Here is a 13,039-nt window from a genome sequence, read left to right as displayed (position 1 = left end):
TCCCTATTAGGTCAGATACCGACGCGCAACGTCGAGGCGACCCGAATCTGTATTCCCCATTTAGGTGCAAATAAAGATCGTCAGGCGGTCGAACCGACGTTGGTACCCTGACGTTAGATAACTTCCAAATGCTACTTGGGTATTTAAAAAACTATTTGAAGTAGCATTAGTCAAACGAACAGCGATTTTGATAAACGTCCCATGATGGTTTAATAGTCGAAACCGGTCACTAATAAACAATTTTATAGTGGTTTGATCTTGGTCTTTATTAATCACATTTAAATTTAACTTTTTTTTAAACAGAATTTATTTATCTTTGTCAGGGCTCATCGGTTTGGCCATTTCTTACGCTTTGACTGTAACCGGTCTCCTGAGAGGCGTTATCCATTCGTTTACAGAAACCGAACAGGAAATGATCGCAGTGGAGAGGGTAAATCAGTACATTCAAGAGATTCCATTGGAGAGCACGTACTTTGTGACTGATCCTCCATTTGGATGGCCCAATCAGGGTGTTGTTAGTTTTAATAATGTTGTTGTGAAGTACAGGTAAGTGTAAAAATCGGACAAGGAACTAGAAATAATAATAAAATAAGGTACGATAAAAAAAACGGCGTTAAAGTCGGCTGGGGAATGACAATCGATGATAATTAACTAACTTGATTGAGGTCAAGCACTAGATGTCATTTACTTATTACTATTTCAAGGAATTTATTACGAGTAGAAAAAATATTGTGCTGGGTTGGCGTTGGTCTCTATGTAATTTGACAAATAAATAAAGCTGTCTCTTTAGTTGTCAGTTTTGAGTCAGTATTTTTTAATTCTTTTTCGTGTCGATTGCTGATTGAATTGGAGCCAGAAATGGCTCAAAACGAAATAAGTAAATTACCAACAGATATTCAAGCTGAGGCGACAAACGCCATATCCAAACTACTTCCTTGAAACCTGTTTTTCCGCATCAGATTTTAGTCAAAGAATCCAAGAAATTCATTTAAAGGTAACATAAATTTCATTTTCTAAGAAAAATCGCGTGTGTCAGGATAGTTCACCGAAGCCAAACAAGACATACAGATAGAGAAAATACTATCGAATTTTTTATTAAAAAAAATGAAAAAATATAGATTGTCTACGAAATTTTAAAATATTTTAATTACATTTTACTTTTCTTTTTTTGATTTGTATTTGACAGATATTTGACATTATGAGAATTTTAACACTAGAGATGTTCAAAATACATCGATTCATTGAAAACACCGATATTTGCGTTTTTCTATATTTTTTCAATTTTTTTAAACGAAAAATTCGATTTTTCTATATGTATATGTCAGGTTTTATACTTGCGTGTAGCCATATCGTACAATTCTTCAACCCATAGTTCTCACTAAATTTAAATCGTGAGTTATTTTTTTTTATTATAAACTTGTAACTTTCGAGAGTAAATTCTTATGTAATAGTAGCATAATTTAACCTAAATTTCAAAAGCGTATAAATTATAATCTTTGAATAAGAAGACTAAGGAAGGAGCATAATGCTATCCATGTATTCATGCATGGTGGGCACTCTAGGGTGGGGATCCTTGACAGTTCTGTTTGACGATTCATTTGACACATTTGAATTTGATTTGAAATTTTGTGGATTTGTCAGTCTTCAAAATAAAAACACTAAATCACCACAATACACCAAAACACTTTTACTTTTACACTGGACGCGCGTTTCGCTAACCAAGTTAGCATCATCAGCAGATGATTATAAACTGATAGTTTATAATCATTCAGGTTAGCGAAACGCGCGTCCAGTGTAAAAGTAAAAGTGTTTTGGTGTATTGTGGTGATTTAGTGTTTTTATTTTGCTGTTTAACACCAAAGGTTCCAACCCTCAACTGTAATTTTTGTCAGTCTTTACGGAGTTTATTTTATGTTATTTATTATTTATTCTACTACTGATAGTTGTATAAAGGTAGTAAATCTAGTTGGAAATTATGGCAGCACTTAAATTAACAGTGACACTATCGCGATTTATCGAAAAAAACTCTAAAATAGTTGGTTGTGTAGCGTGCTGTAGATCTCGGCAAAAATTGAGTGAAATAATGGAACAACTTTTCGCTAGTGAGTGACTATATAATATACATACGTGTAGTAAACCGATCATTTCTGAAATTCACTTAAATTAACTAAATTATATATTTTTCTTGCATTTTTCTTTTATTTATTACTTGTCAAAGATCAGATGTCAAAGAATTTAGATACGTTAATTTGATTTACTTGTTTCAGTAGCGTATCGGATGTTTGTGGTAATAAATACTTATTATAACTTATCTATTTTTATTAGAATTATATATTTTTATAACAATTTTAATAACTACCAACATTTATTCACAACGTAAAATAAAACAACAAATTATTGAGTTTACCCCACGTCTACCCTACATCATAGTTTTACATTTTTTTAAATAAAATTAGAACGACACTGATAAACCGGAATTTAAGTCGGCCATATTTGAGATTGATTGATTGATTTTTGATATGCTCCTTCCTTAGTCTTCTTATTCAAAGGTTCAAAGGCATCTAAAAGTTTAATACTGGGACCAGCTTCATCATCGGAATACACATCTTCGTATCGAAATTTTTTAATATTTTTCTTGGCAATAAAGGTAACTAACGATTCACCTTCAGAATCTGAAAATGTCTTACAAAATTCTTTTTCTTTGCTGGGAGCACTTTTGTCGGCTGTATCATTGTCGGAAACATAATTTGTCGGAGTTAGCCTCTGCATTTTTTTAAAAATACATTTACTGTTACTCCTGTGCAAAAAAATAGTATACTTTTTTAAGGTAAATAATTAAAATACAGAGACAAGAAAAATAATCTTTTTGGAGAAACACCCAGATATAAGACAATTTTAACAGTTGCAATGGAAAAAAAATAAGTTCGGGAAAGAATTATTTTTTAGAAATAGATTTGTTTCTGCAGTGTTGCCAATTTTCTGAAATATATTTTCCCTCTCCGCGATCTCTTTTATTCGATTACCTTGATAATTAAAGGAAGAAATTATCTTTTAATCTTTTTTAATTTTGAAAAATTTATCGTAAATTTTCAACATTTGCAAAACTCAAAAGTTTATTTTTCTCTATACCACGAAAAACTCCTAAAACGATAAAAAATACATTTCTCAAAAGATTTTCTGTTTTCTATCTACTGAATCCTCGTTTTTTCCTGTTTCAGGGAGCACTTGGCGCCCTCTTTGATGGGGATATCTTTCGAGACCAGACCGTGCGAAAAAATCGGAGTTGTGGGCCGTACAGGGGCCGGCAAGAGCTCCCTTATTGCGGCCCTGTTCAGGCTGGTTGGCGTTTCAGGTGGAGAGATATGCATCGACTCGGTGAACGTGGCCAAAGTGTCTCTATCCGCTTTGAGGTAAGGCAGGTTTTGTTTTTATTTTGTTATGCTTTTTGAGGCAATTAAAAGAATTCTGTTTAAAAAAAGAAGAAAAGTGTGTTTAAAAAGCAGAGAAAAATAATATACACAGTTGCTTTTTTTAGTTAATAAAAATTGTTTTATTGAGATTGTCTTTAAATTTGAAAAATATTGCAGTGATTTAAGAATAATTCCAGTGGTGTATATTTTCCGAGTAAATTATTTCTGGCAATTTCTAAATATTTTTATTGATATCTTTTAAATAAAATCATGAAAAACCTCTGGGGATTCTTACGATACAAGCTTCGAATTTTACTTTTGTCAAGCTTTTGTTTGTATCAATAGCTTTATTCGATAAAACTTTGTATTACATATATGTTTTAGTTGCATTTTAATAACTTAAAAAAATTAAACATTCTTGCGTAGGTAAAATATGCTCCCTAATAGTGACGGGAATACCTGTTCCACATGAGTCGCGTTACAATAGCGACCGTTCCAAAAAAAAATATATTTCCAACCTGCGTTGTCAGGTTCTTACAATTGTACCAGCTCTGTTAACATTTTGCTGAGATTTATTGACTTTTTTGCCACCTTTTTTCACAAATTGCAAATTTTAAAAATAAAATGTCTGTAATGATATAAATTGTATTTTAAATTTATTATAGCGAATAGAGGGAAATAGAAGTTCTAGCAACACTGCTCCCAAACCTGCCGTTATCTCTCTACCCGTGTTAAATTCATAAATGAAATAAAGCACGAATAGATTGACTTAAAATATATACATGCATTTATTGCTATTCAATACTTTTTATACTGACCCACGTTAAATTTAAAGTAAAAAAATATTTTCGTAAGATAATTACATTTTTCTGTCTTTTGTTCTTAAAATATGTTTGCTTTAGAAAATTTTTAGCTTAAACAATAAAAAAATAACATAATTAAAATCATTATTCACGATACCTACATACACTAAAATTTTTATCAGACTCACCAAATTGTGACAGACGAAAACGGTGCCCTAGGAGCGCTCCAGCAGTCGCGCGACTGCTGGAACGAAATACGTCGCGTCCGAGGTCGAGCGTTGGTAACTAGTTTCCAGTTCCAATTACTTTCGTTCGCGACCGAAGAAATCACGACTCTAGGAGCGCGACGCGACGGCTGGAGCGAAACACGTCGCGGTTGAGATCGCGCGACCGCTACGTAGTTACCAGTTCCAGTGCCAGTTATTACTGTTGGCGACTGACGAAATCGCGACCCTAGCGCGACGGACGGCTGGAGAGAAACACGTCGCTATGTGTGGTTACTGCGGTTCGAGCCAACTTCAAGAGTTATTTTTAAATAATTTATTCGCAGATTATAAATAATTTATAATTTCGTCGTTATTATGATCGTCGTTTTGTTTAGTAACAGCACAGAATATCTAGCTACGCAACAGAAAAATACTCGAAATGAAAGAGCTAAAATTGCACAAATAGAATACTAGATGGCGCGACAATATCATAATCAGAATATAATTGGAAATTTTCAACTTTCGGTTTTGGATCGACGTAAATCGACGGCACGTCGACGGCCTTGAAGCTCGGCTAAAAATGCACAGTTGCCAGATTCAAACAGACTTTAATTGGTATCCCATTCTTTTTTTGGTGTATAATAATTTCTTTCTATTCTTCGTTTCTTGTCAGATACACTTATATTAATTATTCGTTTGGCTTTTAAAATAGTTTTAATTTTATGTATATTATTAGAAAACATATACTCTCAAAATACATTTTTAATATACACTACTTTATTATGTTAACTAAGAAAATAACTTTAACTACCTTTAAAATTAATAATATACAGGGCGATTGATAGTGATATTTATTAATGCTGAAACGTTAGTAATGAAATATACGTTTAATAATAATGGAAATGATTTATTAAAATGCAGTACAAAAAATGTTAATTGACTAAAAAATACTATAATAACAATTTTTTTCTGTTTGCCACGTTATTTATATAGACCTAGGTAGATTTTAAAAAGTGACACAGGTACAATTAATAATATATTACTTAAGCATAAAAGTTGCTGTCACCGACATCGTACAATAAATTAAAATTCATAAAATAAATTAAAATTATTAATTAAACAAATCTTTATAAAGAAACGCAAGTATATCAAATTTGGGCCCAATCGAACGCCAGGAAATGGTATCGTAATATGGTACTACATTATGGTACCCCTTGATATGCTTCATGCTTCCATAATATTGCAATGTCATCAAAAATACGCAAGTATAATCAAATATAAGCCCAATCGAACGTCAGGAAGTGGTCGTAATATGGTACTATATTAAGGTACCACTTTATATATGCATCATAGTAGATGCATTATAGTACCATCATATTACAATGTCACCGAAGATACTTACTATACCAAGTTAAGCCCAATCGAACGCCAGCAAATGGTATCGTATATGGTACTATTATGGTACCTCTTGATAAGCTTCATGGTACCATAATATTGCAATGTCATCAAAAATATGCAAGTATATATCAAATATGAGCCCAAATGAACGTCAGAAAGTGGTATCATAATATGGTACTATAGAAGGTACCAATTTATTTGCTCCATGGTGCCATCATATTACGATGTTACCGAAAATACGTAGTATACAAAGTTTAAGCTCAATCGAACGCCAGGAAATGGTATCGTAATATGGTACTACATTATGGTACCCCTTGATATGCTTCATGGTACCATAATATTGTAATGTCATCAAAAATACGCAAGTATAATCAAATATGAGCCCAATCGAACGTCAGGGAGTGGTATCGTAATATGGTACTATATTAAGGTACCACTTTATATGCGTCATAGTACCATCATATTACAATGTCATCGAAGATACTTACTATACCAAGTATAAGTCCAATCGCACGCCAGGAAATGGTATCGTATATGGTACCTCTATCGTATATGGTACCTCTATGTACTATTATGGTACCTCTTGATAGGCTTCATGGTACCATAATATTACAATGTCACTGAAGATACGTAATATACCAAGTTTAAGCCCAATCGAACGCCATGTATCGTAATATGGTACTATATTACGGTATCACTTGATATGCTTCATGGTACCATAATATTGCAATGTCATGAAAAATACGCAAGTATATATCAAATACCGTATGATACCGAAAAAAACGGCGTCCAGTTGGCTGGGAAAAGACGATCGATGACATACGCCGTTTTTTCCCGATCATACAGTATGAACACAATCGAACGTCAGGAAGTGGTGTCATAATAGTAGAACAATACTTATTATATTGTCGCCGAATTACAATCAAAATTCAGGATTCAGTTAGAATCAAACGTCAGGAAGTGATTTTAATTCAGCTCGTAAGATTTAACTCTAACTAACATGGCAAGTTAAATACTTAAACGTTTGAAAAAAGAGCTCTTAATATGTTTAAATGATGTAGCAAATTTCAAGCTAGGCTTTATCAGGAAATATTACAATATAAATTACACAATGGCAACACTGCATAAAATTCTTTTAAATTTCGTTTGTAGAAAACTGTTTTCTTTTAAATTTATCGCCCTCTGTTATGTAGTAGTGAAACTACCACATCAAAATATCTGATTTGGAGACAGGCTTTTAAAGTCTGATTTATAAAAAAGAAACTCCAGAAAAGATCCAGTGGTTCGCAAAATTTTAGTAAAAAATATTTTTTTTTTTTGAAAATTTTCAAAGTAAAATAACTTTAACTAATTTGAAAAACAATAAAGGGAAAATATGTTTCTTTTATCGAGATCTACCACCCATTAAAATACTTGCACTTATTTCTGGGACACCCTGTATAATAAATAACTATTATTCTTATTGGGCAAATAACATTTTTTTTTTCTCTTAGATCCAGATTGTTTTGTATCCCCCAAGACCCGTTCCTCTTCAGCGGTACCCTCAAAGAAAATTTGGATCCACTGGGTGAATTCACAGAACACGAAATATGGAGTGCTCTATCCAAAGTCAATTTGGAAACTACCATAAAGAATTTAGGTGGTTTAAACAATTCAGTGGATGAAGGTGGTGTCAATTTTTCAGTAGGGCAGAAACAGCTGATCTGTTTAGCCAGGGCTGTACTGCATAATGCAAAGGTAAGTAAATTTTTAGCTTTCTATATTCACTTATTTCTCTGAGTGAGGGATAAACTTATCAGTAAAAAAATATTATTTTGATAGATTCTGTGTATAGACGAGGCAACTGCCAACGTAGATCAGGAGACTGACAGACAAGTACAACTGACTTTACGGTCAGCATTCAGGAAAAGTACTGTACTGACCATTGCTCATAGAGTCCAAACCATCATGGACTCAGACCGGGTGTTAGTGATGCACGAGGGCAAAATAGTTGAATTTGACACTCCAGATAACTTATTAGCTAATGAATCAGGTTATTTTTCTCAGTTAGTTAATCAAGATCTTTAAAAGTTAACTTTGTTAAATTTGTAAGGTATTTATTTAAAAATTATTTGAGAATTGAAGAATTTGGGTATAATAATATGATCAATTTTGTGAAAGATTCTAGTTAAAAATTGATATTAAATTATAAGATAAAATTTTTTAGTCAATTTTACACTCTCTGTTAATTATAAATTAACTTTTTGTGATTGAAAAACAAACGACGTCATAGTAACCGTGCAAATAAAATTTTTGTTCAAGTTTTACTATGCGAATCCCTAAAGTCTTTGTTATAATTATATAAAGTTTTTGAGACAATAGGTATGGGAAAGATTGAACTGGCTTTATTTCTAGGCTTATGGTGACGTCGTTTTTGTTTCTGTCACAATATATTTATAAATGTATAATAAAATAATATTGTATATTAGTTGTTATAACAATAATGTTGTGTATAAAGACTGATAAATGTTTTTTTTTCAGTATCAAATTTTGTTATTACCATTTAGAGTTAGCGAACTACATTTATTTTATTGGTTTATAATATAGTAAAAGTCATTATTTCTTTTAGTATTATTCGTGACATTATATTATTTTGACATGTATAAAAAAGGAATCCATATCTAAAAGTGTATGTAAACTTTATTTTAATATATTCTATTTTATAAATTAAGTTTTATTTCCCTGAAAATCGAAAAAAAAAACGGCGTCAAAGACGGCTAAGGAATGCCAATCGATAATAATAATCTGGGACATACTGTAGATCGAAATTTAAAGTTATTTTTCTAAGAAGAAATATCAAAAATTGATTTGTGATATGTCATTCTATTCAGAAAATATAATTTTCTATCAAATAAAGTAAAAAAATACCATTAGTACCATTAAAAAATCAAAAGTTGTAGTAATTTCCGGTGAAACACGAAGTAATTTTACACCCGGTATATTAATTACTAGTGAAAAGCTGTTCCATTATATTGTTACGTTTTTTCGTCGGTTCCGTGTGGATAGAAAGTCACAATTTATTTAACACTAATTAACAAAAACAGTAACGATAAAAGACTTAAAGGACTATTTACAAACGATTTATAACTATTTATCTGGAAAGAATTTATTTTGAATTTAGCGCGACAACTGTACTCGTCTATTTATTTCTGTCCTCTTCAGGCTCCAACCGTCGGATTTTATACCCACAGCTAAAGAGTTTCTCGAATAATCCATAAATCATTAGGTGCATAGAGAAGGTTTCGAATGTTCTCGTATGTACTACTCCATTCCAGTGGAACTCGTTTTTTCTCGAACGTTCGAATGAATCATTACGGTGTTTATTCTTTAATGCGATGTTAAGGTCATCTGATGGCGGGACATATAGTTAGGTTAGGTCGAGTCCACACGGGTCCGCAACAATATGTTCATCCTTTTTTATGGCTGGGAACGATTTAGGTATGCTGCACACGTAACAATTTCTGAAGGTATCTCTATCTTTTCAAACTTCCCAAGCAGCATTTGGACGTCGGGATAACGTTGTATCACGCGACCAAACGTCGGGGCGCAACGTCGGCACAACCTCGTGCCAACCCTAGTCTGCACTGGTTTGGAGAATAATTTTTGGGTCGAAACGACGTTGGCTAGCAGCCTAATTTAGTACAAACTGAAACAGAGAAATACAAAACTATAATAATAATGGCGTCTAAGTCGCGTTTTATCCTAAATTGGAATAATTATAGTAAAAATATCATTTTTATGATTTAGTTAGAGACATATATGCCAGATGGCAGTAAAGGAAAACAAAACAAAAGTATTTATGTGTGGAGAATGTTTGAAGATCATAATTATTGAAACACTTTAACCGACTCTGTAACTCGTTACCCAAGGCAAAAAAGTTAAACGCAAACAACCTTATTGATAAATGTATTGTTTCTACTTTGAAAAATACTAATGGGCCTTAAAATTAAAGAAGTTTTAAAAAATGTCTTGAATTTCTTTTTTTAGTAAAATGAGAATAATTTATTCTCAGTCGAAAAAATTGTTTCCGCGTGTTGTTTAGGGTCAAATATTTCAAGTTAATCTATTCAAAAAGCAGAAATTGCTATTTTAGGAACGAAACATTTTCTTGTTCAACAACATGGCGTCTTTCACTTTGTTATTTTGGAGATTAAGATGGAGTAGTTCGAGTAGTCGCATACTGGACTAATAAAGTCGCAGTTCAGCCTTAACAGGTAGTATACTAGTCGCAAGATTGCCTAATTTAGTCATCCTAGAGTCTAGATGGTGCCGCCCTCTATATTCTAAATAAACGAGGGAGTGGATAAAGTATCGGTAATATGTCGATGTATATTTAAATTTAGTTTTATATGTACCTTTCTTACGTCCCATTTTAATTATTTTTTTTTATAAAAACAAAAACAGCACTGAACAGAACAATGAAGTGAAAATTTAGGATTTGAGGTTATAGTTCAATATAGTTGCAAAAAGGTAGTGGCTCGACGTCCTACCAACGTAAGAATAAGGAAATCTAAACAACGTTGGAATTAGTAAAACAGACGACGTTTACATAACGTTGGAATAGGTCCTGAAAGTGACGTCGGAAAACTCTTTATTGCCCAACATTGTAACTACGTTGTCCGAATCACCTAAAGATCACTTAAGCAAAAAAGGTTACAAGACAACGTTTATTCGACGTCGCAGAAGCTTTTACTTTGTTGTAGTGCTAGTTCAACGTCGGCACAACGTTACAACAACGTTTACATTTATTTTAATACCCAAGGTACGGAGCTAACTATTGTTTGTAACTAATCCAACGTCGTGTTTAGTAAACATGTGGTCGCAAGTCGTGAAAATGCCACTTGGGTTGCAACCTTTGTATAAAACAAATCATAAAATAAACAGGAAATAACATAAAATTAATTTAAAAAAGGTCAAACATGCGCAAAAATTCAAATAAAATTCAAATGAGTCAAGTGAAAAGTCAAAGAAAACGGTTAATAAATCATCAGAAGAGCCGTACAATACTGTTCGCTAAAAATAATTACGTACGGAACACCCTGTATATTTTATTATTTAGATACAAATTCGTAATAATTCTGAAATTAATCTAAACTAATCCCAAAACATCCGCTCAAATCGATATATACAGGTAAACAGATATATTTAACAAAAATCATTGGTGGCGGCGAATTCAAACATCAATTCGCAGCCCTCCACGATATAATTCCCAGTCGAAAATCCTTTTAGAGGGTTCCTCTGTTCCTTTAATCTGGGCTTAAATGAGCGAAAGATCAACAAGGCCGTGGAATATTTATTCAGCCTCGCCGATTTTAATTGCCGATATTGTTTGCCTGTCTGATTAGCCGGATGGTTTCTAGTAATCGAAATAGTCTAATGGATCGAGTCGTTTGGTTTAAAACATTTTGTGTGCTTTTATTTATAAAGTAGTTACCCAAGTAGCATTTTCACGACTTGCGACCACATGTTTACTAAACACAACGTTGGATTAGTTACAAAAAATAGTTAGCTCCCTACCTTGGGTATTAAAATAAATTTAAACGTTTTTATAACGTTGTGCCGACGTTGGACTAGTACTATAGCAAAGTAGAAGCTTCTGCGACGTCGAATGAACGTTGTCTTGTAACCTTTTTTGCTTAAGTGATCTTTAGGTGATTCGGACAACGCAGTTACAACGTTGGACAATATAGAGTTTTCCGACGTCAGTTTCAGGACCTATTCCAACGTTATGCAAACGTCGTCTGTTTTACTAATTCCAACGTTGTTTAGATTTCCTTATTCTTACGTTGGTAGGACGTCGAGTCACTACCTTTTTGCAACCAAACCATAACCTTAAATCTTAAATTTTCACTTCATTGTTCTGTTCAGTCAGACAGTTCAGTACTGTTTTTATTTTTATAAAAAAAACTTAATTAAAATGGGACATAAGAAAGGTACATATATTACCGATAGTTTATCCACTCCCTCGTTTATTTAGATTATAGAGGGCGGCACAAGCTAGACTCTAGGATGACTAAATTAGGCAATCTTGCGACTAGTATACTACCTGTTAAGGCCGAACTGCGACTTTATTAGTCCAGTATTCGACTACTCGAACTACTCCATCTTAATCTCCCAAAACAACAAAGTGAAAGCCGCCATGTTGTTAAATAAGAAAATGTTTCGTTCCTAAAATAGCAATTCCTGCTTTTTGAATATATTAACTTGAAATATTTGACCCTAAAAATCACGCGGAAACAATCTTTTCGACTGCGAATAAATTATTCTCATTTTACTAAAAAAAAAATTCAAGAAAATTTTTAAAACTTCTTTAATTTTAACGCCCATTAGTATTTTTCAAAGTAGAAACAATACATTTATCAGAAAAGTTGTTTGCGTTTAACTTTTTTGCCTTGGGTAACGAGTTACAGAGTCGGTTAAAGTGTTTCAATAATTATGATCTTCAAACATCCTCCACACTTAAATACTTTTGTTTAGTATTCCTTTACTGCCATCTGACATATGTCTCTAACTAAATCATAAAAATAATATTTTTACTATAATTATCCCAATTTAGGTTAAAACGCGACTTAGACGCCATATTAGTTTTGTATTTCTGTGAATAAGGATTTTAAACAACGTTGCAGTTTGTACTAAATTAGGCTTCTAGCCAACGTCGGTATCCAACGTCGTTTCGACCCAAAAATTATTCTCCAAACTAGTGCAGAGTAGGGTTGGCACGAGGTTGTACCGACGTTGCGCCCCGACGTTTGGTCGCGTGACACAACGTTGTCCCGACGTCCAAATGCCGCTTGGGTAATTATTTATTAGGAATTATTGCGTTTGATAAAAATAAGAACGATTCATTTTTGACAGTCGTCCGTTTGTTTTCGGCCTAAATACTTGGTTTGGTATTTTTAGAAGTGTTACAAACTTCAAATTTTAAATTTTAGGTAGCATTAAACTTATAATGGAAGACAAGAATGAAAAATCTCGGAATATCTATATGAATTAAAAGTTAGCTGGCTAGCCACTACTGGTAATTTGGGTCGGAAGCGGTCTCTTCTGACTTTATTTGTATATGAATGTAACAACAATAATTCAAAGACAATGGATTAGTGCCACTCAAACTTCTTTGACTTCGACAGTGACTCACTCACCGTCATCAAAATTCTAAGTATTTCTAGAAGTGTTAATTAAAAGC

The 13,039-nt window shown here is 32.8% G+C and overlaps 1 protein-coding gene across 2 annotated transcripts in view; it reads left to right on the top strand.

Moving 5' to 3' along the window:
* Positions 1-8,523, top strand: part of LOC115890331 (multidrug resistance-associated protein 7) — a 64,274-nt gene extending 55,751 nt beyond the window's left edge. For both annotated transcript variants that reach the window (XM_030910521.1, XM_030910522.1), the window contains exons 20-23: positions 324-546; positions 3,219-3,410; positions 7,311-7,554; positions 7,639-8,523. In XM_030910521.1, the coding sequence (XP_030766381.1) occupies positions 324-546; positions 3,219-3,410; positions 7,311-7,554; positions 7,639-7,884 (905 nt within the window). In that variant the 3' untranslated portion in view covers positions 7,885-8,523. The remainder of the gene's footprint in view (positions 1-323; positions 547-3,218; positions 3,411-7,310; positions 7,555-7,638) is intronic.
* Positions 8,524-13,039: the final 4,516 nt, after the last annotated feature.

The sequence above is a fragment of the Sitophilus oryzae genome, unplaced genomic scaffold (assembly GCF_002938485.1).
Source record: "Sitophilus oryzae breed Bouriz unplaced genomic scaffold, Soryzae_2.0 scaffold_863_pilon_pilon, whole genome shotgun sequence".
Classification (NCBI taxonomy): Eukaryota; Metazoa; Arthropoda; class Insecta; order Coleoptera; family Curculionidae; genus Sitophilus; species Sitophilus oryzae.
Note: the sequence above shows the minus strand (reverse complement) of the source record. Positions and strands in the feature narration are given on the sequence as shown.